This window comes from Oncorhynchus keta, chromosome 12 (assembly GCF_023373465.1).
Source record: "Oncorhynchus keta strain PuntledgeMale-10-30-2019 chromosome 12, Oket_V2, whole genome shotgun sequence".
Lineage (NCBI taxonomy): Eukaryota > Metazoa > Chordata > Actinopteri > Salmoniformes > Salmonidae > Oncorhynchus > Oncorhynchus keta.
In genome coordinates, this window is record NC_068432.1 from 19094194 (window position 1) to 19119717 (window position 25524).

Below are 25524 nucleotides of genomic sequence, written 5' to 3' on the forward strand. Positions count from 1 at the left end.
TTAGGAAGGTGTTCCTAATGTTTGGTATACTCAGTGTACATTGAGAACTCACACTGTATATACAGTGCATTCAGAAAGTATTCAGACCCTTTCACTTTTTCCACATTTTGTTATGTTGCAGCCTTATTTTAAAATTGATGAAAATTTGTTTTTCCCTCATCTACACACAATATCCCATAATGACAAAGCAAAATGTTGTTTTTTTTAAAATAGTTTTGCAAAAATATATTAAAAAATAAAAACAGAAATAGCTTATTTACATATGTTTTCAGTCCCTTTACTTTGAGCCTCTCGAAATTTAGCTCAGGTGCATCCTGATTCCATTGATCATCCTTGAGATGTTTCTACAACTTGATTGGAGTTCACCTGTGGTAAATTCATTTCACTGGACATGATTTGGAAAGGCGCACACTTGTCTATATTAGGATCTATATAAGTAAAAACCAAGCCGAGACAGGATTGTGTCAAGGCACAGATCTGGGGAAGAGTACCAAAACATTTATGCAGCATTGAAGGTCCCCAATAACACGGTGGGCCCCATCATTCTTAAATGGAATAAGTTTCGAACCACCAAGACTCTTCCTAGCTGCCTGGCCAAACTGGACAATCGGGGTAGAAGAGCCTTGGTCAGGGAGGTGACCAAGAGCCTGATGGTCACTCTGACAGTCACTTCTGGAGGAAACCAGGCACCGCTCATCACTTGGCCAATACCATCCCTACGATGAAGCATGGTGGTGGTGGCATCGTGCTGTGGGGATGTTTTTCAGCGGCAGGGACTGGGAGACTAGTTAGGATCGAGGGAAAGATGAACGGAGCAAAGTACAGAGAGATCCTTGATGAAAACCTGCTCCAGAGCGCTCAGGACCTCAGACTTTGGTGAAAGTTCACCTTCCGACAGGACAACGACCCTAAGCACTGTCATGACTTTCCCTCCTGTGTGAGGATCAAAGAGAGCCCCCTCTCTCTCCCACCAGAGAGGAAGGGGGGGTTTATGACTTTAACGACCGGTTGTAAACTTTCTCTCTCTGGACCTGCAGTATTGAACAAAGAAATCTGATGTGTGTAGAGAGATAATCTGCAGCCAAAACTTCATCATCCAAAAGTGGATAATGTAACAACGTTTCTAACATAAAGAATGTGGGAAATGGTTGGTGAGGATCCAAACAATAATTATGTCATATCATTTGTTGATTTGTGATGTCATTAAAGATGGTATAGCAAGATAATGGTAACTCTACAAATGTATACATCCCAGTTATCAGATTTATATCTAAATGTTGTGAAACTTATATGATTAAATATGAAACTACTTGTGAAAAGATAGCACTATGATTTTAGCCTTCTAAATTTGATAGTTGTTGTCATTTAAAGTTGTAATCAGTCAGTAATCACACCCACGTGAGCACAGACATTATGCCAAAAGGATGGAACGCCCCTTTTTCCAGAGTGATTATAAAGGACTCCTAATGAAATTTACAACAGACCAACGTGACCAACAGCGTGAGCTGAATGTTACGAAATGGGTAGAAACTCTCGACACGAGTGAAGAAGAAAACCTCTAGAGACCGAAACATGCCGGGTTGCTGCCAGTGTGTAAAGTGGTCCTAGCTGTACCCTGAATAATGAACCATTGAGACCAGAGAATGTGAGGATCATCCACACATTGAAATGGTTTAAAACTACCAGACCATAAAACGTTAAGACTCTGAAACGCTCGAGTGAAGAAGAAAAACAACAACATCGGAACATTCAGTCTGCAGCTGTTTAAGTACTTTAGTCTAGTAAACTCAACCAAAGACCACTGCGTGGGTGACATTTGAAGGATCCAGTCTAACGAAGACGAGGGGAAGAACATTACCCTCCGACCACCGTGTGGTACATCTGAAGGATCAAATCTAACGAACACTCCGAGACAAAGTAGCCTACTACAACTACAAAGGACATTGCGACCACTGGTGGACAAACCAGAGACTTCTGTCGAACGACTCCCCATAGACGGACCGGGCGATTTCAACAGAGAGAGACGACAAAGACATACAAGCGTAAATATATACATTGCAATTATTTTCAAATGAGCGGTCAATCATGTGCAAAGTATTCCCATTCCCATAGTTCCAACTGTATGTACGATGGGTCCCTCCGTGTCTCTCCCGCTCTTTCTTTCCCCACCCCTTTCCATTGTGTAACAAGCATAATGTTAGTAATCAATTCTACCTATACTGTGTGTGTGTTTATGTATTTCTGTGTGATTATTTGGTTAGTAAGTAAATAAATAATTAAGCCGATTTGTGTATCGCTGAATCATCATTTAGACTAGGGTTCGTGCAGATTTACGAGGTCAGAATGAGACTGATATGAGGTAATAATAATTAACAATCGACTGTTATTGAGAGATAAGAGATATTTATATTTTTAGAGTTTAAGTCGGGAGATAGTAACTCGTTTAAATAACTTTTTCCTTGGTGCCCCAAGGTTGCTAATGAGTTAATTGCTACATTATTAATTGAATCACGTAATAACTAAACATAGTTAATTGATATGATGAAACAGTCATCACATTAATGATAGTCACGTCATGACAGCACACAGCCAAGACAACGCAAGAGTGGCTGCAGGACAAGTCTCTGCATGTCCTTGAGTGGCCCAGCCAGAGCCCGGACTTGAACCCGATCTATCATCTCTGAAGAAACCTGAAAATAGCTGTGCAGTGAAGGTCCCCATCCACCCTGAGAGAGCTTGAGAGGATCTGCAGAGAAGAAAGGGAGAAACTCCCCAAATACAGGTGTGCCAAGATTGTAGCGTTATATCCAAGAAGACTCAAGGCTATAATTGCTGCCAAAGGTGCTTCAACAAAGTACTGATTAAAGGGTCTGAATAATTATGTAAAAGTGATATTTCAGTTATTTATCTGTAATACATTTGCAAAAATATATAAAAACCTGTTTTTGCTTTGTCATTATGGGGTATTGTGTGTAGATTGATGAGGGGGAAACAATTATTTAATGCATTTCATAATAAGGCTGCAACTGAACAAAATGTGGAAAAAGTCAAGGGGTCTGAATACTTTCCGAATGCACTGTATAAAGTACATTTTCACTCTTATTTTTTTGGAAGATGCTTCATTATTTGCCAGGAAAACTATTAAAACTAATTGTAAACAATACAAGTAAAAAAATGTAATTGTAAAAAAAGAGTAATGACTAGTAGAATTCCGTGACATTTTTTAAAATCTGCTTATTGTAACATGATTTTTTAGAAGACCTCGACATTGTTGTTGCTATTTTTTGTGTGCTTTGTGTATATGTTGTATTGTGTTATGCTGTTGTTGGTGATTGTGTGTGTGGTATGTTGTTGTTGTTGGTGACTGTGATATATTTAAACAACAATACTTTGTCCAAAGTCATACAGTCAGTGTTACTAATCTCCACTACAATAGAAACCACTTTATCTCTCTGTGAGAGGAAAAATATTGTATTGAAAATCTGTTGATATGGAACAACCAAGATGCCTTGACCTTGTAATATTTCAATCTGCTTCAATGCAGACCGTGCAGTAGGTGGTATTTGAACAATATATAACTATTTTAATGGACACCACACAATGTTGACAAAGGCGCATGATCTTGTAAAACGGCTAATGACCTGGAGTAAATCCTGGCATGCTTCCAAAACATTTAATGTTTACTGTTGTTGGTTCATCAATCAGTCAGAATTATCAGAGGCTGCTGCATCATACTATCGCAGTCATATTCCGATCCTAAATGTGCCTTTCTTCTACTGTAAATGCGGGTGTGTTTGTGAAGTTTTACAGAGTCTTTATTGAGGAATTACCTCAATACCTAGGCTGCCTCACTACCTCCACCCTGAAGTGGGTCATGCAAAAACTTAAATTCTAAGTGTTCATTCCTGAACTGGACGTCACTACTACTTCTATAATAGCACCCTATTCTCTTAAACATTCCTGTAATACCCCATGTGTGTGCTTTATAAACACTTTGAGCAGGAAATTGACTTTCCTAGCAGGTGCATGCTAGCAGAGAACAATCCACCCAAATTCAGTAGAAACAATATAGACGCCGGTTGGCAAGGACACGTCTTCTCAATGAGTAATTTCCCCCGTTGTTTTAGCAATGATGGCGCTTCCTATTTGAGCCTATATAGCCTGTAGCTACTGAAGCTCTCTCTCACACAATGGCAGTGAGTTCCTCTACACAGTTACCACTAACAGGCTAGGAATAGGATAGGGCTCCTCACCAGCCAGACTTGACAGTCAGGTTTGACAGGTGGATAGGTCCACCACGTGTTCCCAAGATGTCCGCTTTCGAGTAGAGATGCTCCGTGGCTCCTCCTGGCGCTCCGATCGGAAGCAGATGAATTTCTGGAGTGCTGTCATCCTGAACGGTGAGAGAGACACAACAGCATTCCCTCAACATGTGGAGACATTCCTCCACACACCGCTCTATCAACCCTACTCTATCAGGCCCCACTATAATGCCTAAGGCTGAGAGAGGGGAAGATAGAGAGGAAGAAAGAGAGTGAGAGAGAGAAAGTCAGAGAAATAGAGGAGAGAATGAAAGAAGGAGGGATAGACAGAGAGACCCTGGCCCTCTACCAAAGCTTCAGTGTCCTTCCAACTCTGTGCTTTTCGGCATTTCCCCCCTGTTGTATCCTTTGAGATTACAGCTTGGCTACACTGTTCACTTTACAACTGGTCTCTCTTCTATTTGTAACAGTGACAGGTTAGTTGAAAACTACAAAATCCTATTCAAGCCATGCCATTTAGATGGAGGATTAATTAATACAATTTATGATTGACTGAAATCGGAGGCTACTGGGAGGTGTAAATAATGGAATCATTGTCTCCCAATAGAAATGTTGGAGGGAAATCACTAATGGCACTTGACACTGTAATTTAATGGTAATAAATATACTCACCTTCACTAGTCTTCTGATGGAGCCGATGGCAATGCTGGTGGGCTTGTTCTTTATCCCCTGGCTGGCCTGCTGCTGGCCCAGTTGGTGGCTCAGTACCGTCTCCCCTTCCTCCAGTAGCACCCAGGGGCCCTGGAACCCCGGCTCCAGGTACAGAAGCCAACTACGACACACACACACACACACTGTGTGAGCACCCAATTCAATCTCACACACACACACACTCTCTCTCTCTCTCTCTCTCTCTCTCTCTCTCACTAAGCACAAAAAGAGACGCCAGCCACCAACTGATCGCACAGAGCACACACAAACAGAGCAGGGGCATTGCCATGGAAACCTTGGTGACAGGACCTAGAATTCAAAGATCCCCTTCACACCCTACCAGTACAGACACACACCCAACACAACAACAGCTGGTGATTAACGTTACACGTCGAAGAGAATATTACAGCACTGTGCTGACAGTAATGGAAATCAATCTGGCAATCACAAATGTTTTTTTTCTTCTGTTGAAATATTAAAAGCTGCTTACTCATGCCCCTGAACGACAGACCCACAGCTCACAGTAGGGGGCATGGGGAAACTAAGCAGAGTCCTTCAATAGTTCAATATCCCTGCTGAGACTTGACCGCAACACTGCCTTTTATCTGGGGTTAAACTTTCCAAGTCAACAAATATTGTGGATTCTGAAAATAACACAGCGGTGTGATGTGTGCAGTGTAAACAACACTATTGTGTGTGTGTGTGTGTGTTTGTGTCGCCAGTAGCCCATAAACAAGTATTTTCAGGGACTTTTTCCCATGTTAATCATTGTCCCCTTCCATAAATAATCTATGTGGATGGTCAGGAACTGCTTTGAAGCGGTAGGAATCTGCCTATATTGACTCTCCTAAAAGGCTTTCACTGATTATACATCCACCATGAGAGACAGAGATCAATAGCTCCTGATAGGATAGGCTGCTGGGTTGAAGCCCAAGGAGGAAGCATCTCACGAGAAAGTCAAATCCCTCATAACTAGCATGTAGGAGAAACCATGTGGCTCACTCCTTCACTGATGAACTTGAACTGAATTCAAAACTTTGAATGACCAACAATCTGGGTGTCCAGAAGGGGTTCTGTCAGAACGACTAGGAGTTTGCTGAGTCAGGTAGTTGAAAATCTGTTGAACTTGAATAAGTCAACCTGTAAAGTAGCTCTTGTACTGCAAAGCAAAACTAGTTGGGGAAGGACGAAGCAGTTGTACACATTACTTCCTCTGTGGACTGTAGAGGGAACAATGGGATGCCAGTCGGTTGGTTAACCTGAGAAGTGGATGGGGGAAGAACACACACAAGCACAACAATGAAGCTGCAACGTGATTCGCTTTCTTTCTCTCCACCACTCTTGTGGACAGGGGAGAGAGCTCCCACTCACATGGTCTGAAAGCTGCTTTGCCTTTCCCACTTTATGTTCGGGAATGACGGTTTGGTGTAAATAATACAACAGGACTAGGGATAGGGTGGCTGAGCCAACGTACTAGTACACAAATAGAAGGTGGGCCCATCCATTACGCATGAGATGTTGCGTAAGGCACCAAACTTTCACTAGTGATGGCGAGCAGAGTCGAGTGAGCCTGTCTTTGCGTGAGTCGTTTGACAAAAAGCACACGGCGGCAGAACATGTTTGCGAGACTGAAGGTTTCTCGTTCTGCATCCATTAAATATGAGAGCAATCTTACAGCATAGCACACATCTACCAGGCTTCTCTGTATGTAAACCTGCTCTGCCTCTGGCAGAGAGGCATAGAGACATACTGTCATGTGCATTAGTTCAACCTAGCGCAGCATGATATGAATATTAACAACTAAACTTATTTCTAGTATACAGTGCCTTCGGAAAGTATTCAGACCCTTTTACTTTTTCCACATTTTGTCATGTTACAGCCTTATTCTAAAATGGATAAAAAAATATAAAAAAACATCCTCAGCAATCTACACACAATACCCCATAAAGACAAAGTGAAAACTTTATTTTGTTTTGTAATTAAAATGTATAAGCAGAAATACCTTACTTAAATAAGTGTTCATACCCTTTGCTATGAGACTCGAAATTGAGCTCCCATTTTCCATTGATCATATTTGAGATGTTTCTACAACTTGATTGGAGTTCAACTGTGGTAAATTCAATTGATTGGATAGGATTTGGAAAGGCACACACCTGTCTATATAAGGTCCCACAGTTGACAGTGCATGTCAGAGCAAAAACCAAGCCACGAGGTTGAAGGAATTGTCCATAGAGCTCCGAGACGGAATTGTGCAGAGGCATACCAAAACATTTCTGCAGAATTGAAGGTCCCTTAGAACACAGTGGACTCCATCATTCTCAAATGAAAGAAGTTGGGAACCGCCGAGGATCTTCCTAAGCTGGCAGCCCGGCCAAACTGAGCAATCAGGGGAGAAGGGCCTTGGTCTGGGAGGTGACCAAGAACTCGATGGTCACTCTGACAGAGCTCTAGAGTTCCTCTGTGGAGTTGGGAGAAACTTCCAGAAGGACAACCATCTCTGCAGCACTCCACCAATCAGGCCTTTATAGTAGAGTGCCTCGGCGGAAGCCAATACTTTAGGCCCATGACAGCCCATTTGGAGTTTGCCAAAAGGCATCTAAAGACTCTCAGACCATGAGAAACAAGATTCTCTGGTCTGATGAAAACAGGATTGAACTCTTTGGCCTGAATGCCAAGCGTCACGTCTGGAGGACACCTGGCACCATTTCTACGGTGAAGAATGGTGGAGACAGCATCACGCTGTGAGGATGTCTTTCAGCAGCAGAAACTGGAAGACTAGTCAGGATCGAGGGAAAGATGAATGAACATGAAAACCTGCTCCAGAGCACTCAGGACCTCAGACTGGGGAGAAGGTTCAATGACCCTAAGCACATGGCCAAGAAAATGCAGGAGTGGCTTTGGGACAAGTCTCTGAATGTCCTTGAGTGGCCTAGCCAGAGTCCAGACTTGAACCCGATCGAACATCTCTGGAGAGACCTGAAAATAGCTGTGCAGCAACGCTCCCCATCCAACCTGACAAGAGTTTTTAAATAAAAAAATAAAAAAATATATATATATTTTAAAATTTTACCCCGTTTTCTCACCAATTTCGTGGTATCCAATTGTTTAGTAGCTACTATCTTGTCTCATCGCTACAACTCCCGTACGGGCTCGGGAGAGACGAAGGTTGAAAGTCATGCGTCCACCGATACACAACCCAACCGAGCCGCAGTGCTTCTTAAACACAGCGCATCCAACCCGGAAGCCAGCCGCACCAATGTGGAAACACTGTGCACCTGGCAACCTTGGTTAGCGCACACTGCGCCCGGCCCGCCACAGGAGTCGCTTAGTGCGACGTGAGATAAGGATTATCCCTACCGGCCAACCCCTCCCTAACCTGGATGACGTTAGGCTAATTGTGCGTCGCCCCACGGACCTCCCGGTCACGGCCGGTTACGACAGAGCCTGGGCGCGATAGAGAAGAATGGGAGAAACTCCACAAATACAGGCGTGCCAAGCTTGTAGCGTCATACCCAAGAATACTCAATGCTGTAATCGCTGCCAAAGGTGCTTCAACCAAGTACTGAGTAAAGGGTCTGAATACTTATGCAAATGTAATATTTGTTTTTTATTGGTAATACATTTGCAAAAATGCCTTAAAAAAAACAGTTTTTGCTTAGTCATTATGGGATATTATGTGTAGATTTATGAGGGGGAAAAAGCCATTTAATCAATTTTAGAATAAGGCTGTAATATAACAAACTGTGGAAAAAGTCAAGGGGTCTGAATACTTTCCGAAGGCACTGTATAGGAATGCTTTTTAGCTTTTCCATCATGAAATATAAATGGAAGCACCGTCTTTTTCCAACTGCAGTAGTAAGATAATATGGAGCTGATAGTACATTGATGTACAGTGTTTTTCCTATATTAAATGTAGCATCGGCGCACCATCGCACCAGTGCAGTGACGGCAGTGTTTGTGTGGCTTAGTACGCAACCCTTATGATTAACAGTACCGCCTCACAATGCGATTGGCTTGTGGCTTGATGATGGAACATGTGTCACATTAAAAGAAGGTCTTGCGAGGGCAGATTAATCAACAGACAGGTCTATCAATGGGAGCGAAAAGCGATAAATTACCCAATCACCGTCTGTCACCACCAGCCCAGGAGATTTACCCCCCCCCCACCCCACCCCACACACACACCACAGTGGGAAGGAACATATGGAGGCTCAGAGGAATCAATCACGATTTAAACTAAATGTTCTGATTTGACATAAGCTACACTTCCTAAGTCTCATGTTCAGTAATAATAAGGCTATTTTTCAGTGAGCGTGCATGAGTCAGGTAGGGAATGGATGAGACAGGGGTTTTAGTCCAAAGTAGAGGATGAAGGGCTGGCTCCTTCTGAACCAGGTGGGCTATTTTACAGGGGACTTATACAAGTTTGACAGATTTTCAACTACCTGCTTCACCAAACTCTAGGCCTTGATCCGACAGAAACACTTCTGGAAGCCTAGAATGTTGGTCATTCAAAGATGCATATACAACTTCATAAAGAGCATCCTTCCTGTTTTAGGAGTGAGCAACCTTAAAAAGAAGTCCACTTGCTCTAAAGGTCCTCTTACCATCCTCCCAAGACTCGCACAGAGGCACCCTGGGGAAACACCATCCCAGAATCCTCCTGGTCTGAGTGGATAGTCCGCCTCTCCCCAGAGAATGTCACACCATCAAAGATGTTCATCTGAAGAAACAGAGAGGAAGTCATTCGGAAAATGTAGAGAGCAACACGTGGGCTGTATTGTAAAATAGACGCAGTCTGACAGTCAACCTCCGCAAATGATCTTTAAACAGAGTTTGACTTATTGACTCAATACAGGGGAAACAAACAATAATTCAAAGTCATGCTTTTTCAAAGTTTCCTCATATTCGAGTGACAACTGAACTGTGGCGGTTTGGTGTTGTTTTCATGATAAGCTGGGTGCGTGTCAACACAGTCAGGTTTCAAAAGCTTGAGGGGAAGGGTTTCCAGAATGGAGCCCGGTGCTGAGTGACTACGCCTGACACCTCTAGACTTAGTTCTGATGAGGAAAAGGGAGCGAGGCCCTTAATCCCCCAACCAGCCCACGAGCTACCTTAAGCAGTCATTATAAAACACTGCCTCTTCTAGAATTAACACGCTGTGTTTCTTCATCCGTTAATCGTACCAGCCTACAAGACTCTGCCCGATTTAATACGGCTTCCTTCTTGATAGTTTGCTTCAAGTCTTGATAGTTTGCTCCCTTTGTTTCATTCTTAAAAACAAATACTTTCTCACCACGGATAACAGAACAGAAAAGGTTGGTTGTGTGGTTGCAAGGCAATTCCATTAGTGATTGTGTGAAACAACAATGCAGACAAAATCCTTGGCGCCCAGTGCTTTGTTCACTGCCTGTGTTGTGAGCCTATAAACTTCACAATCTATGCAAAACTGCATACAAGTTGTTTTGTGGGGGAAACCCATTCCTGATTTGTTTTATTTGGATGAAACAATCCACATATACAGTGCTAGACCACAGGAATGTAGACTGGCATTGCAGGTGGTTTTACTTGTCATTAGAGTGCTATTGACGAGATCCTTACTCCTTTTGTACAGACCCTGAGAAACTACAGCCCTCATCAGTAAATGGGATAGCGTTTTACAGCAATGAATAGGCAGTTGCATAATTGAGATCTCATTTCCATTTATGACAGGCCTTAGGAAGAGATTAAACGAAGAAAAAAAAGAAGAGCTGCTGCCCTACTTTCTATAGCCTGAGGTATCATTAGCTAATAGAAGAGAAATGTTCTGTCCAGCTCAAAGGCAGTCTGGCATCTCCAATCTATTCAGCACAGTGATTAGGAGGCAGACTTCCTCAAACAATAAGACAGTCATTAAGATGCGGTCAGAAATGAGCGTGACAGTGAGAAAGTACTAGTCATGTAAAAGATGGAAACTCACCAGAGTAGGCCTTGGGATGACCTTTCCACAACTCCAATTTTCCCCCTAAAATTATATAAACAAGTCAAATATTAGCATATATTACTTCTTAATGTTCTTAATGTCAGGCTGCATAATGAGCTTTTCATAAAACATTGTTGAATAGAAATGTCTGTCGCTGTTGAACCTACCATGTCGGTTGCTGTGGATGGACACTTATTATCACTGAGGCGCAGAATGAGTTCGGCATGATGTTCACCGTTGTCATCATCAGGCTCTGGAAACACTGGCTGCGCTGATTTCAAATACTGATTCATGGGCGAATCTGCAGGCTTTTGGGTGGGCAGATAGTTCACGTCCTCCATTGGATACCCTTCTCGAGGTCCCATAGTAAATGGATCAGTAGGAAGTGTCAGAGAGCCTGGGCCCTCCTGCTTGCTACTTTGGTCTCCATCCATTCCCTGGCCATCCCCCTCCTCACCCTCCGCCTGGCCACTGTTAAAGAAGTCCCATAGGGGCTGCCGTAGAGGAGGGATGAAGGGCTCATCTAAGTCTGCATCCGTGTCGGAGTAGCCACTGGACTGCAGGCGCTCGCTGACCGACTGCAGCAGGGACAGGATGGACAGAGAGGAGGACGAGGCCAGCTGCTCCATCCCCACACCTCCGCTCAGACTCCTCAGCTCCTCTGTGGCTGGTGGCACCATGAGTCCCCTGTCATCCCGCGACAGGCCCCCCTCCACCATTTCCTCGCCGCGGAGACTGTCTTCCTCCACGATGGGCGACAGAGAGAAGGGATAGGCCTTGGCCCGCCGCGCTGTGGGGCTCAGCATGGGGCCTGTGTCATTGACAAACACGGCATCAGTCTCCTCTTCCTCGTCGATAATGGAAAAAACGCTCACCTCCATGTCATGGAAGGCAAGCTGGGGGACTGGGAGGAGGGGGAGGAGAGGTTCCAGGGCTGGGGCTCGCCGGCCTCCCGTAGCCCCTGTAGCATGGAGCCCAGCTAGCCTGCTGCTCAGGTCCTGGTGAAACCCTGCCATAGCTGCAGCTGCTGAACCTGCACCACTGTGTCCTGGCGTCTCTGAGTCCTGACTCTGCTGTTGCGGAGAGACATCGCAGCGATATGCTCTCACCGAGCTCCTCTGTGGCATGTCCTCGTTACCGGAGCCAGGGGCTGAATTAGACACAAGGCCCTCTGAGGTGCTCAGGTCCTTGGGGAGTCTCCTTGAGGAAGAAGGGTCCATGCAGATGGTACCTGTGGGTCTGCTGTCGGCCCCATCCTCCTCACCTCCAGAGTCAGAGCCCTCTGAGACTACAGAGGCTAAGTAAGTCTCAACCAGGACAAAGCCTTGATCCCCACTGACCATAGTGCCATTCGACCCATTGGTCTCAGTCTGAGGAACATTCAGCGTTATTTCAGGACCGCTCTCTTGGTCTTCATCATGAAGAGTTATACAGGCAATAGGCCTCAACCCTTTAGCATGTCTGACTTGAGATGGTTGTAGGGAGTTTTGGGCGTGTTTTGGTCTGACTGACATAAGGTCTGTCTCAGAATTGCCCTTAGCTTCAGGTTTGGAACCTTTCCTAAGCAGATCAGTCTCAGGAAATGCTGTTTGGTTTTTGAAGGAAGTATTGTCATTCAGAGTGCTGTTGAGCTTATTAGGACTTTCAGAGTTATTGGACACAGAAACAGGACCATATTGAGCCTTACCATCTTGTTTAGGACTATGTCTATTGCTTTCGATATCATCTTTGGCTACGTGGACTACTCTGTCTCCTACCTGTGTTTCTTTAACGCCTAGCACCGCGTTACAACCATTGTCCCCTGAAGTGCCGAGCACCTGATCTTTGTTTTCATTTGTTTTCCCTGAGACAGACTCATACTTATGACTCCCTCTCGTTATTTGAATAATATCCCCACCATCACCATGGATACCTGGTTTCTCGTGGGACACTCCACCACTCAAGCGAGGCAACACATCTCCCCGGTGCTTATTGCCATTGTATTCAGATGTGATAGCGCCGTTTGGCTGGGAATCCTCTTCCCCTTGTGGATGCTCATTAGCATTAGCATCCATTAGCTGTTGACCTTTGACCTTTAACTGGTGACCGGTGCCTGGGGTCCCCTCGGCACAGTGTTCTCCCTGTCTGTGGTCTGAGACACAGATGGTGGGTGCAATGCTCTCACAGGCCGGCCCAGGGCTGCTCCTGATGTCAGTGTCCGAGCCTGCGATAGATTCGTACCCCGAGGAGGGGGTAGACCTGGGGCCCTCCGCCAGAGGGTTAGGGTTCAACGAGAGGGTCTGTTCTGCTGGGAAGGCTGAGGGGTGTTTGTCATCACCCCTCACTGAAGGCCTTACCTCCAGGAGCTTATCCGTCTCGAAGGACTGCTCCATGCCCTCCTCCTCTCGTCCTGCGGGTAGGACCAGGTAAATCTCCTCACTGGCCTTCTGGAACGCTTCATCCCCCTCCAACTCAGAGGATTCTATTCTCTCCAGGGCCGCTAGAGCATTCCTCACAATGTTATCCACCATCATTTTAGACTCCAAATGAAGGGCCTGGCCAAACAGATCGTCGGAAGGACCAACGTCCCCCTCCTCCTCCCCTGACTCAAAGCAGTCCAGTCCAGCACCAGTGCCTGAATCCAATGCGTCCCCAGAATCGGAGTGCCTAGTTGCTGGCATGGGTCCCTGGCTTTCGTCCGCTGATGCAAGCGAGGCGGACAGTGAAATGGGTTGCGGAGCCAGCTGGCTTCCATCGACATCGGAAACAGCAGCAGGCAGATGAGTGTGCTGAGCAGTCCCCCCGGTGCCTGGCGGCTCGCTGAGCCACGCAGCAGCTACTGAAGGTGACCCAGTCTGGACACAGTGTGCAGATAAGGTTTCTGTCTGCTCACTCAGCTCTGTGTCTCTGTCCCTGTCTGTGTCCCTGTGTGTATCCTCACTGGCCATCTCTGCATGAGTGATTCTATCCCGCGGGCTCTGCTCCCCACTGTGGGTCTCACTGCCTGCTGTACTCGTCCCGGCATCAACAAAGTCCTCTGTGGGTGCGGGAGGGGGAGGGGTGCCTGTGACTGAGCCAGCCCCAGAGAGAAAGTCCTTGGCCTGGGCTCCTACAGTAGGCAGGCCTGCCTCCCTGTGTAAAGGGAAGGCACTTTGACTCCCAGCCCTTTCTGCTGTCTGCATTGTTAGTGGAATGTGACTAGAGCCAAGTCCAGTTGGACTCAAAACAGCAGAGTCTGTTTCGGAAGTCCAAGCTCCTCTCTCATTAGTCTCTGAGATTGGAGCTCTAATCTGATTGGTCGATATGGTCTGAATGTCACTCTGCTTTGAAATAGTGAGTTCTAAAGTGGAGGGTGTCACCCCAACCAAGGGGCTGCCCTTGCCCCCTGAGGTTGAATCCCTCTCATGCAGGGCCTCATCCCCCTCTGAGATGGGGAAGTCCACCTGCACCTGGTGCCTCTGCATCATCCTGCGTCTCTCTCTCTGGCCACGGTACGTCCCGTATGTCACCACAGGCGGACAGGCCAGGGCCAGCCGCCGCTGATGCTGCTCGTCCACCTCCGCCTCACCTTCGCGCAACGGGCCGCTGTCTGCTGCTGCTTCGCCCTCTCCACATCCTCCCCTGTGGCCTTCCGTCTGTGTCTCCTCCTCCTCCAAGGCTCTATTCATAATGCACAGAGAAACAAGGTGCATAACAATACAGACAAGGACACACATATCACCCAGTGCTGCTTTGGGTGAGGAGGGGGGGGATTCATGCATATAAGCAGTGTTGTGTAAAAAGCAGCCACTCATACAGCAGTTCAAGAACATCCTTATCAAATATTAATTGAGAGCTACTGGACAAAGATACGGCATGCCCCAGAGCAATGCATAGATCTACCAGCTTTGACAAGCCCACAACCAGCACCTTTTCTGTTCCCTTCACCTCCTCCATCTTAATCCTTCAAAGGGCTTGATGAGAAATCAAATAGTACAATGCTTCAAAAAAGATAATAAATGGTGTTCAGGGGGAAAAGGCATTTTTCAAGGCTTTTACCTTCCAAACACAATTGTGCTCAGTGTTTTCAATTAGCTTCCCTGCCTGGAAACACACATCAAATAATTACAGCCTTTACAATGACCTCCCCACCCTCTTTAGTAGAAAGTAGCTCACAGCTGGTCCTCACCCCAACTCGCCCCAGATGGTGTTCAACTGATACACCAACATTAGCGCTTGGCTTTGTTTTAAAAAAATGGATTGCTGCCTGTGTTGGTGTGAGAGAAGAAAACTACTGGGGAGATAGATGCAGTTATCTCCCCTGCAGTTATCTCCCACAAAGTAAACTAGTCATCTCATAAGGAGTGACAGTGGCTTGGATAATACAAAATGTATCTGAGATTAACTAAATAATCAATGTCAACAAAAACAGCAGGCTGGTACAACGTTTTAGAGTTCAACTTATTGGATGAGTCAGCCTGAGTCATGAGGTGATGAGGTGATTTTGGTTGATTTGAGTCATGTTTTCATGATGTTACCCATGCAACTAATAAAAAATGAATGAGGTTTATGGCCGCAAAGATCTTGTCACAATAAATCACTTCAGTGGGTCCTTCTACAGAATGAAAATAAGAAACCCCACATTGCAGCGAGTTCAAATAAATATATTATTATTTATAGATACTTATTTATAGATATTTCCTTGTAGCTCTATTCTTCACTATCAGTTCTTCTCCAGCTCAAAAAAAGCCTTTGGTATAACAACAACAAGGTCTGATTGGATTCTCAAGAGGACTATAAATACAGTACATTGATGAGAAGCTGATTGTTTGTCTGTAGCATTGTCTTGATGGCTGTCAGCTTTCAGGCTCCAAGGCCCCAGGGGCAGCAGTGTATCGTGACAGCTCCCCACAGGACACCGTGTACAAACTGTGGCTTTGTTTGACGCATCATAGACAGGAGCCCAGATAGATTACTCTTCTAGACGTTGCATTAAGTCACAGTGTGTAGGATGCGGTGTGTGGCATGGGAGGAGTGGATACTTTGGGCCAAAAACATGACTCTGTCTTTATTTGACCAGCACTATATTTCATGTCAAATTCTACCATGTATATTTACTTTTCTTTTTTGGAAAATGACAGCTGTCACACTTGTTAAAGGGCGTGAACCGCTCAAGCCACTAGACTGCAACACGTTTTCCAATGACTATGTGACTTCATGTTGAAATGGATCTGTGGTCTGTAGAGTGCAGAGGGATAGATATCGAACCGCTAGTCAGTGTCGAGAAGGGAAACCAGGCTGGCTCATTTGTGCAAATGAGCCATGCTCACACTTCCTGCTCCCCAGCCAAATGGCTGAAACCATTCCAACCAGTGATGCTCTTCCTGCCCTGCCAGCATCTCGGACGCACAGGGACGAATCATTACAAACATTTCCCCTCTACATGCTGTGCTGTATGAATCAGTCTGACGACAGTGTGTGTGTGTGTGTGTGTGTGTGAGCACGTAAGCACGCTCTAGTGTCAAAGAATCAAGATTCCTGTGTTTCCATGCATAGCCTCCCCACCCTTACTTAGCACCAGTAACTGACTGGCTGCCAGGGGGGCTTAGCTAGAGCCAGACGCCCCCACCCACCCACCCACACAATAACCAGGCACCCTAGCCTGCACTGGACAATTATCCTGCTCTCTCTGGCTTCCTGAATACACACCCAGCCTACATATTACCATGACTCAATGACAGAACTGGCAGAATCACAAGAAACCATTGTCAAAGAATGCCCCGTAAAATAAGCTTCTAAATAAGCTACTAGTTCATCTCCTGCAGTAACAAGACTTTCAAAGTCATGCTCAACTTTCAGAAGTCAACTGGTCTTGTGTTTTGAGCCTTGAGGTGACACAAAACATTCATTTTCAATCAAAAGTCAGCATCTACAACATGTACAGCATAGTTGCCAGAATGAGTGTGAAACATTGCAATGAAATGTTTCCCCCTCAGTTTCAGTGATTTTCATCTCACAAATATGACATACTTTGTAGGAATGTTGGAATGACCTTCAGTAGCAGCTAGATACATTTAACATGCCTTCATGACACAAGTATACATGGGTGTCCTTCATGGTGTGTCGTGTATGTGGATTCAATAGTGTATGGACTGTGGTGTGAATGTCTGGTATGCTGTCTGCGGACTCGATGCTGCATGTCCTTTGGTGTGTGTGTGTACGCTGTGGGTTTTCTGGTCTGCTGTGGTCTGTATTTAGTTATCGGTCGGTGGCTTATCTCAAACAGCAGCTCCCCCTCCGAGAAAAACAATGTCTCTTCCTCTCTCTCTCTTTCCCCTCTATCTCGCTCCCACTCTCTCCCTTTCATCTCTCATTCTATTTCTAGCTCATGGACATTGCGTATGTGCGATGAGGAGAATCCACTGGTGTTTGATAACTATTGGCCCAGACAGTGCTTTCCAATCCACTATTTAATCAAGTAGCGTTATTTATTTCCTTGTTGCACTCGGATGTTTCCCTCCTCTGCAAACCTTGCTGTTACATTTCCCTTCTTACATCCCTGCAGGACAAAACTCAACATCCTCCATTTAATTTATTTTCATTTCATTTGGTTCCCCAGCGTCAGCCCCAGCCGTCTGAGTGGCAACTCCACTCTCCTGTAGTTAATTGCTGTGCTATGAATATAATTGTTGTTTGGCCTACTTCTTCACCCAGCGAGTGAAAAGCAGCTTCACCTTCAATGACAATTCTGCCGGTCTATCTCGTCCCTCTCTCACTCTACACACCTCTTTCTTTTTCTCTTCCTAATATTTGTTTGGTGTGTGCAGCAAACTGTGAGTAGCATTTTTTAGTTACTTGTAGAACTTTAAGAGCTGGGATGTCTGTCGGTACAAATACCGCCCAAGCCTAAACCTATGTATACTGTATAAAAAGTTTGCAATGCACTTGATAGCTTTTGGTTAGCATTTTGTTAGCATTTTCTATTTATTTATTTTTTGTTGGAATTTTACCCCTTTTTCTCCCCAATTTCGTGGTATCCAATTGTAGTAGCTACTATCTTGTCTCATCGCTACAACTCCCGTACGGGCTCGGGAGAGACGAAGGTTGAAAGTCATGCGTCCTCCGATACACAACCCAACCAGCCGTACTGCTTCTTAACACAGCGCGCATCCAACCCGGAAGCCAGCCGCACCAATGTGTTGGAGGGTACACACTGGTTAGCGTGCACTGCGCCCGGACCGCCACAGGAGGCGCTAGTGCGCGATGAGACAAGGACAACCCTACCGACCAAACCCTCCCTAACCCAGACGACGCTAGGCCAATTGTGCGTCGCCCCACGGACCTCACGGACCTCCCTGGGCGCGAACACAGCGCCCTTAACAGCGCCCTTAACCACTGCGCCACCCGGGAGGCCCTTGGTTAGCATTTTCTATGGGATTTTACATAGCTAACCTTCGGATTAAAAATGCTCAGTGGGGTCTGAAAATAGCGTCCCCTTGTGTTCAGTGCTGGTATTACCGAATATCCTTGTATGGCACAAGGTCGGTATGAAGGTATGACAATCTGGATACCGCCCAAGCCTAAACCTATATGTAAAATGTAGCTCAAGAGAAAGTGCAAGTGTATGCTCTCATCCTTATTGCTGCTTCAAGTTCAGTAGCCTACCTCTTCTCTCCTAGATGGGCGTGCAAGAATAGGTATGTGGTATCAATTAAATAGAGTAGGCTATAGGCCAGAGTTCCCCCAACTCACGGCCCAAATTTGGCCCTCAGGGGGTTTTATTTGGCCCCCCAAGTATTCAAAAAATATTACATAGAAGAAGAAAAATCTAGTTGATGATCCCTGTTCTAGGCTATGGATGGGCGGGGCAGTTATCTTTCTAAGGAAATTAAATTCCATCCATCTGCCTTGCTGTCCATCCATATTGAAATCAACAGGCTAATGCATTTCAATGGGCACCTAATGACTGGATTTGTTCAATAAGCCATCACTTTCACATATACTGTGTGGAAAATGTAATAGTGCAGGGGTTGGCGGTATAGTTTTGCATACCTAATAGTGTTTGATAACGAGCTTAGAGGCCAGGTGTGTGTTTGTGTCAGGGTGACGGGGAAATTTTACATTTAAATTTTACCGGCCATTTGAGAAATATACCGGATCCATATTCATTGGGTGCGTAACCCATTAAGGTGTCCACCCACACTGTTCAAAATGACAGAAATCACATTTACATTACGGTAAATCATCTTAACAAAACATGTAACACCTGTAATGAAGCAGACAATAACATTTTATTTTAAAACATTTGCCAAAATGCAATTCGGGGGAAAACACCAATTCTAAACAGTGCACCTGATGTGAGTGGTACATGAATGAAATAAAAATGTCCTTAGAAATGTAGAAAGAGGGTGAATCTAAAGATGCCACAACTAAGATGGGTTGCTAATATGACTAGGATTGAGGACAACGAAAGAAAATGTATATGAAAACAAACAGAACAGGAGAGAAATGGGGAACGAGGAAGTCTTTCATAGGCAGCGTGTGTGGCAAAAGGCCTAGCTGATTATTGAGTTGAGATGTGTTTCACTGACATCCGCAACTATGTGTGAAGATAATGTGTCTTGAGTATCATTTTAAATGTTGAGACAAGAAGAAGGGGAGGGGTGATTGGCAAAGATAGCCTATAGCATTCTCTCTCCAAAATGCATGCGCTCAGCTGTCTCCAGCCAATTCTTGGACATTTATTGTTTCATTTGGGGCTCCCGAGTGGCACAGCGGTCTAAGGCACTGTGTCTCAGTGCTAGAGGTGTCACTAAAGACCCTGGTTTGATCCCGGGCTGTATCACACAACCAGCCGTGATCGGGAGTCCCATAGGGCGGTGCACAATTGGCCCAGTGTCGTCCGGGTTAGGGGAGGGTTTTGCCGGGTTAGACCATTATTGTAAAATAAGATTTTCTTCTTAACTGACTTGCCTAATTAAATAAAGGTAAAATAAAAAATAACTGTGTATAATTCCCCATTACATAGGTTACCAGTAGTAAATGTACCGTTAATCCCCGTCATTTGGATACATTAATATCTGTAAATTAATTGTATTATTAATTAGGCCTACAGTCATTTACCGTTTTGATTCTCGGAGTGGAAACGTTGTTTGGAGAGTTTGTCATTGACACATGTAACAGTATTACTTCTGTCCCTCTCCTCACCCCTACCTAGGCTCGAACCAGGGACCCTCTGCACACATCGACAACAGTTACCCTCGAAGCATCGTTACCCATCGTGCCACAAAAGCCGTGGCTTTAAAAAAAAATACAAAATACAAAATGCAAGCAGAAAGAAAAACAATGTCATCAAAAATTTTACACATTTATCAGTAATAAGGTCCTCAATCAGCTTTCTGAATTGCCCAAGAGCAGGGGTCAACAACTAGATTGAGCCACAGGCCGTTTTTTTACTTTGAGTGGATGGCCGGGGCCGGAATATAATTACAAAAATTTTGTAGACTGCAAATTGACCACAAGAAGCCCAAACAGATATAATATTTGACTAAAACATAATAACTTCAAACCTTGCTTACATTTGGATATGATCACGTGTCCCTCTAATATGCGTGGAACTACTTGGGAACAGGTTTCCCAAATAAAAATCACTTGGTGCTGATTTCCTGGTGTTTTTACAGTTTTTTTAAATGTCCAACTGTCACACCCTGACCTTAGAGAGCTTTTTTATTTCTCTATTTGGTTAGGTCAGGGTGTGATTTGGGTGGGCATTCTAGTTTTCTATTTCTTTGTTGGCCGGGTAGGGTTCCCAATCAGAGGCAGCTGTCTATCATTGTCTCTGATTTGGAATCATACTTAGACAGCCTGTTCTCCACCCTAGTTTGTGGGATCTTGTTTTTGCATAGTTGCTGTGGAGCCTACAGAACTTTACGTTGTTTGTATTTTTTATTTTTTTGTGTCATTTAAAAATAAAGTAAAATGTACGCCTACCACGCTGCACCTTGGTCTCCTAACGACGGACGTAACACCAACAATTTTTTGTTGTTATTGGGGAGGTCAGAAACCTTGGGGGGGCCAAATAAAACCACCTGCGGGCCAAATTTGTCCGCCAGTTGGGGAACCCTGCCCTAGAGGCACCCGAACATCAAATTTAAGAATATTTTAAAGATATTTTTTTTAATAAAGGTGCAAGAAAACTAAAAGCTGATTTACCTAACTCATTAGAGACAAAATGAATTTCCAGAGTTGGCCATCCCTGAGACCGGGTGTGGTAAATCATATGTGTAAAGTTTAGTAATGATGTTTGGTATAGTGGGACTTTTTGTAAAAGGGCTTTATACAGTTGAAGTCGTAAGTTGACATACACTTAGGTTGGACTCAATAAAACTTGTTTTTCAACCACTCCACATGTTTCTTGTTAACAAACAACAGTTTTGGCATGTTGGTTAGGTGCATGACAAGTCATTTTTCCAACAATTGTTTACAGACTTATAATTCACTGTATCACAATTCCAGTGGGTCACAAGTTTACATACACTAAGTTGACTGTGCCTTTAAACAGATTGGAAAATGCCAAAAAATGATGTCATGGCTTGAGAAGCTTATGATTGGCTAATTGACATAATTTGAGTCAATATTGGACCTATGGATGTATTTCAAGGCCTACCATCAAACTCAGTGCCTCTTTGCTTGACATCATGTGAAAATCAAAAGAAATCAGCCAAGACCTCAGAAAAAGAATTGTAGACCTCCACAAGTCTGGTTCATCCTTGGGAGCAATTTCCAAATGCCTGAAGGTACCTTGTTATTATAAACACCATGGGACCACGCAGCCATCATACCGCTCAGGAAGGAGACGCGTTCTGTCTCCTAGAGATGAACGTACTTTGGTGCGAAAAGTGCAAATCAATCCCAGAACAACAGCAAAGGAAGATGCTGGAGGAAACAAGTACAAAAGTATCTATATCCACAGAAAAACAAGTCCGATATTGACATAACCTGAAAGGCCGCTCAGCAAGGAAGAAGCCCCTGCTCCAAAGCCGCCATAAAAAAGCCAGACCACGGTTTGCAACTGCACATAGGGACAAAGATTGTACTTTTTGGAGAAATGCACTTTACAAAATAGATGGCACATGAGGGAGGAAAATTGTGTGGATATATTGAAGCAACATCTCAAGAGATTAGTAAGGAAGTTAAAGCTTGGTCGCAAAATGTGACTTCCGAATGGACAATGACCCCCAAGCATACTTCCAAAGTTGTGGAAAAATGGCTTAAGGACAACAAAGTCAAGGTATTGGAGTGGCCAATACCTGTGCGAGCAAGGAGGCCTACAAACCTGACTCGGTTACACCAGCTCTGTCAGGAGGAATAGGACAAAGTTCACCGAACTTATTGTGGGAAGCTTGTGGTCGGCTGCCCGAAAAATTTGACCCAAGTTAAACAATTTAAAGGCAATGCTATCAAATATGAATTGTGTGTTGTAAACTTCTGACCCACTGGGAATGTGATGGAAGAAATAAAATATTAAATAAATCATTCTCTCTACTATTATTCTGACATTTCACATTCTTAAAATACAGTGGTGATCTTAACTGACCTAAGACAGGTAATTTTTACGAGGATTAAATGTCAGGAATTGTGAAAAACTGAGTTTAAATGTATTTGGCTAAGGTGTATGTAAACTTCCCACTTCAACTGTAAATTAAAACATACCAATGTATCAACCTAAGTGACATCAAAGAAGGCCAACCAATTTTCTGGTTGATAATGCAGTGGTGAGTACTAAAATTGTTGCCCGCAGTGCGCTATGATCAACTGCATCTAACGGTTTTAATGAAGTGGCAGCTGCGTTCATATAGAGGATGTCACCATAGTATTTGACCAATAGGTACGTCAACTGAATAACCGATGTCTACTATTTAGCGAGTAGCAGGACCTATTTCTATAGAAGAATCTTTTTTCCCCTCAGCTTCTTAACTAACTCATCAATATGCTTTTAAAAAAGACAGCTTTTCATCTATCCAGATGCCTAGATTTTTGTAACCACGGACATGATCAATTTGGACACCATCCAAAGTACATATGCTTAAATCATTAGACTTATTTTTATGCGCTCTAAAGAACATATACTTAGTTTTACCTGCATTCAGTACTAATTTCAGGTCAATCAAATTTCTGTAATATGATGAAGGCAGACTGTAGTTCAGATAGAGTCTGGTCAACTGTGGGGGCAATAGCATACACCAGCATAATTGGCATACAAGTAAGTGCTGGTTACAATATTTCTTTTTTGGAGACATTGTTAATGTAAACAGTCAAAAGTACAGGACCTAGAATCGACCCCTGAGGGACACCTTTTGTAATATTCAGGAAATCTGATTTAACACCATCAGATAAGAAAATGAATCAAGGATTCTAATATTTTAGCTAGGCAAGAAAGTTTAGAAAAAGGCCGATAATTATTTAGGTCACAAGGGTTTCAACCTTTGTGAAGGGGAACTACATGGGCCGCCTTCCAAACCTTGGGGATAGTACCAGAGATAATCGTCAGGTTAAAAATATGGGTTAATGATTCAGCAATCAGGGGGGCAGAGAGCTGCAGCAAAAATGGATCGAGCATATCAGCTCCAGTGGATTTTTATTAACATCAATCATAAGCAAGGCATCTAGCACATCACTGATAGTAATTTGTTGAAATGAAAACAAAGATTTACTAGAGGTTGACCGGTACATTTTTCATTGTCTTTTGTCTGCTCAATGTAAGCAACGAGCATGGGTCTGGTTTCTCTGTCTTGTTAATGTTGAGGGAGCGTGCACACCTGAGCACGCATTGAAGTAGACTACCTGGCCTGCTGTGCACAAATGTAGGAAAGTGCCAATTTGTTTGATTTCTGACTGTTTTAACTCACCATGTCCACCACTAATAAGCTGAGCTTCTCAGTAATTCTTTCTTCACCTCACACAGTAAGTCAACGAAGTTTGTTTTTTTGTGAATGATAGCCTAATAGTTCCTCACAGTAGGCATATTTGAAAAATCATTCCAACAATCTCCCCCTCGATAATCACCAAACCTTGGTGTGAAAAAGCAAACTATCATCTGATGATCCCATGTATCCAGTTGACACGTCATAAAATACCTGAGTAGTTAGTAGTAGAGAGATGAATGTGATTGAATTTTCATTAGTATAATTTCTAGTGTTTTTATTTGTAGGCTTTATGTATTTTTACTTAGTTAACAATGGAAGTTGTTTACTAAGTAATGTGAAAAAATAACAAACGGAAAAGTGGTGCATGCATATGTATTCACCCCCTTTGCTATGCAGCCCCTAAATAAGATCTGGTGCAACCAATTACCTTCAGAAGTCACATAATTAGTTAAATAATGTCCACCTGTGTGCAATCTACAGTAAGTGTCACATGATCTGACACACACACACACACAACATCTATCTGTTCTGAAAGGCCCCAGAATCTGCAACACCACTAAGCAAGGAGCACCACCAAGCAAGCTGAACCATGAAGACCAAGGAGCTCTCCAAACAGGTCAGGGACAAAGTTGGGGAGAAATACAGATCAGGGTTGGGTTATAAAAAAATATCAGAAACTGAACATCCCACTGAGCAACATTAAATCCATTATTAAAAAATGAAAATAATATGGCACCACAACAGACCTGCCAAGAGAGGGCCGCCAGCCAAAACTCACAGACCAGGTAAGGAGGGCATTAATCAGAGAAGCAACAAAGAGACCAAAGATAACCCTGAAGGAGCGGAGATTGGAGTATCTGTCCATAGGACCACTTTAAACCATACACTCCACAGAGCTGGGCTTTACGGAAGAGTGACCAGAAAAAAGCCATTGCTTAAAGAAAGAAATAAGCAAACACATAATTTGGTGTTCGCCAAAAGGCATGTGGGAGACTCCCCAAACATACAGAAGAAGGTACTCTGGTCAGATGAGACAAAAATGTTGCTTTTTGGCCATCAAGAAATATGCTATGTCTGGCACAAGCCCAACACCTCTCATCCCCCCAAGAGCACCATCCCCAGAGTGAAGCATTGTGGTGGCAGCATCATGCAGTGGAGATGTTTTTAATCAGCAGGGACTGGGAAACTGGTCAGAATTGAAGGAATGATGGATGACGCTAAATACAGGGAAATTCTTGAGGGAAACCTTTTTCAGACTCCCAGAATTTGAGACTGGGACTGAGGTTCACCTTCCAGCAGGACAATGACCCTAAGCATACTGCTAAAGCAACACTCGAGTGGTTTAAGGGGAAACATTTAAATGTCTTGGAATGGCCTAGTCAAAGCCCAGACCTCAATCCAATTGAGAATATGTGGTATGACTTAAAGATTGATGGACACCAGCGGAACCCATCCAACTTGAAGGAGCTGGAGCAGTTCTGCCTTGAATAATGGACAAAAATCCCAGTGGCTAGATGCGCCAAGCTTATAGAGACATACCCCAAGAGACTTGCAACTGTAATTGCTGCAAAAGGTGGCTCTACAAAGTATTGACTTTGGGGGGGTGAAGAGCTTTTTTGTCTTATTTATTGTTTGTTTCACAAGAAAAAATATTTTGGATCTTTAAAGTGGTAAGCATTTTGTGTAAATCAAAATGATAAAAACT

At 44.0% G+C, this 25524-nt stretch overlaps 1 protein-coding gene across 1 annotated transcript in view; it reads right to left on the minus strand.

The window, feature by feature from the left end:
* LOC118391774 (uncharacterized) overlaps nt 1–25524 on the minus strand; it is a 71842-nt gene that overhangs the window by 22672 nt on the left and 23646 nt on the right. Inside the window, exons 5-9 of the mRNA XM_052457559.1 lie at nt 11103–14574; nt 10933–10977; nt 9581–9696; nt 4935–5094; nt 4254–4393 (exon numbers count right to left, since the gene is read on the minus strand). Coding sequence (XP_052313519.1) covers nt 4254–4393; nt 4935–5094; nt 9581–9696; nt 10933–10977; nt 11103–14574 — 3933 coding nt within the window. The remainder of the gene's footprint in view (nt 1–4253; nt 4394–4934; nt 5095–9580; nt 9697–10932; nt 10978–11102; nt 14575–25524) is intronic.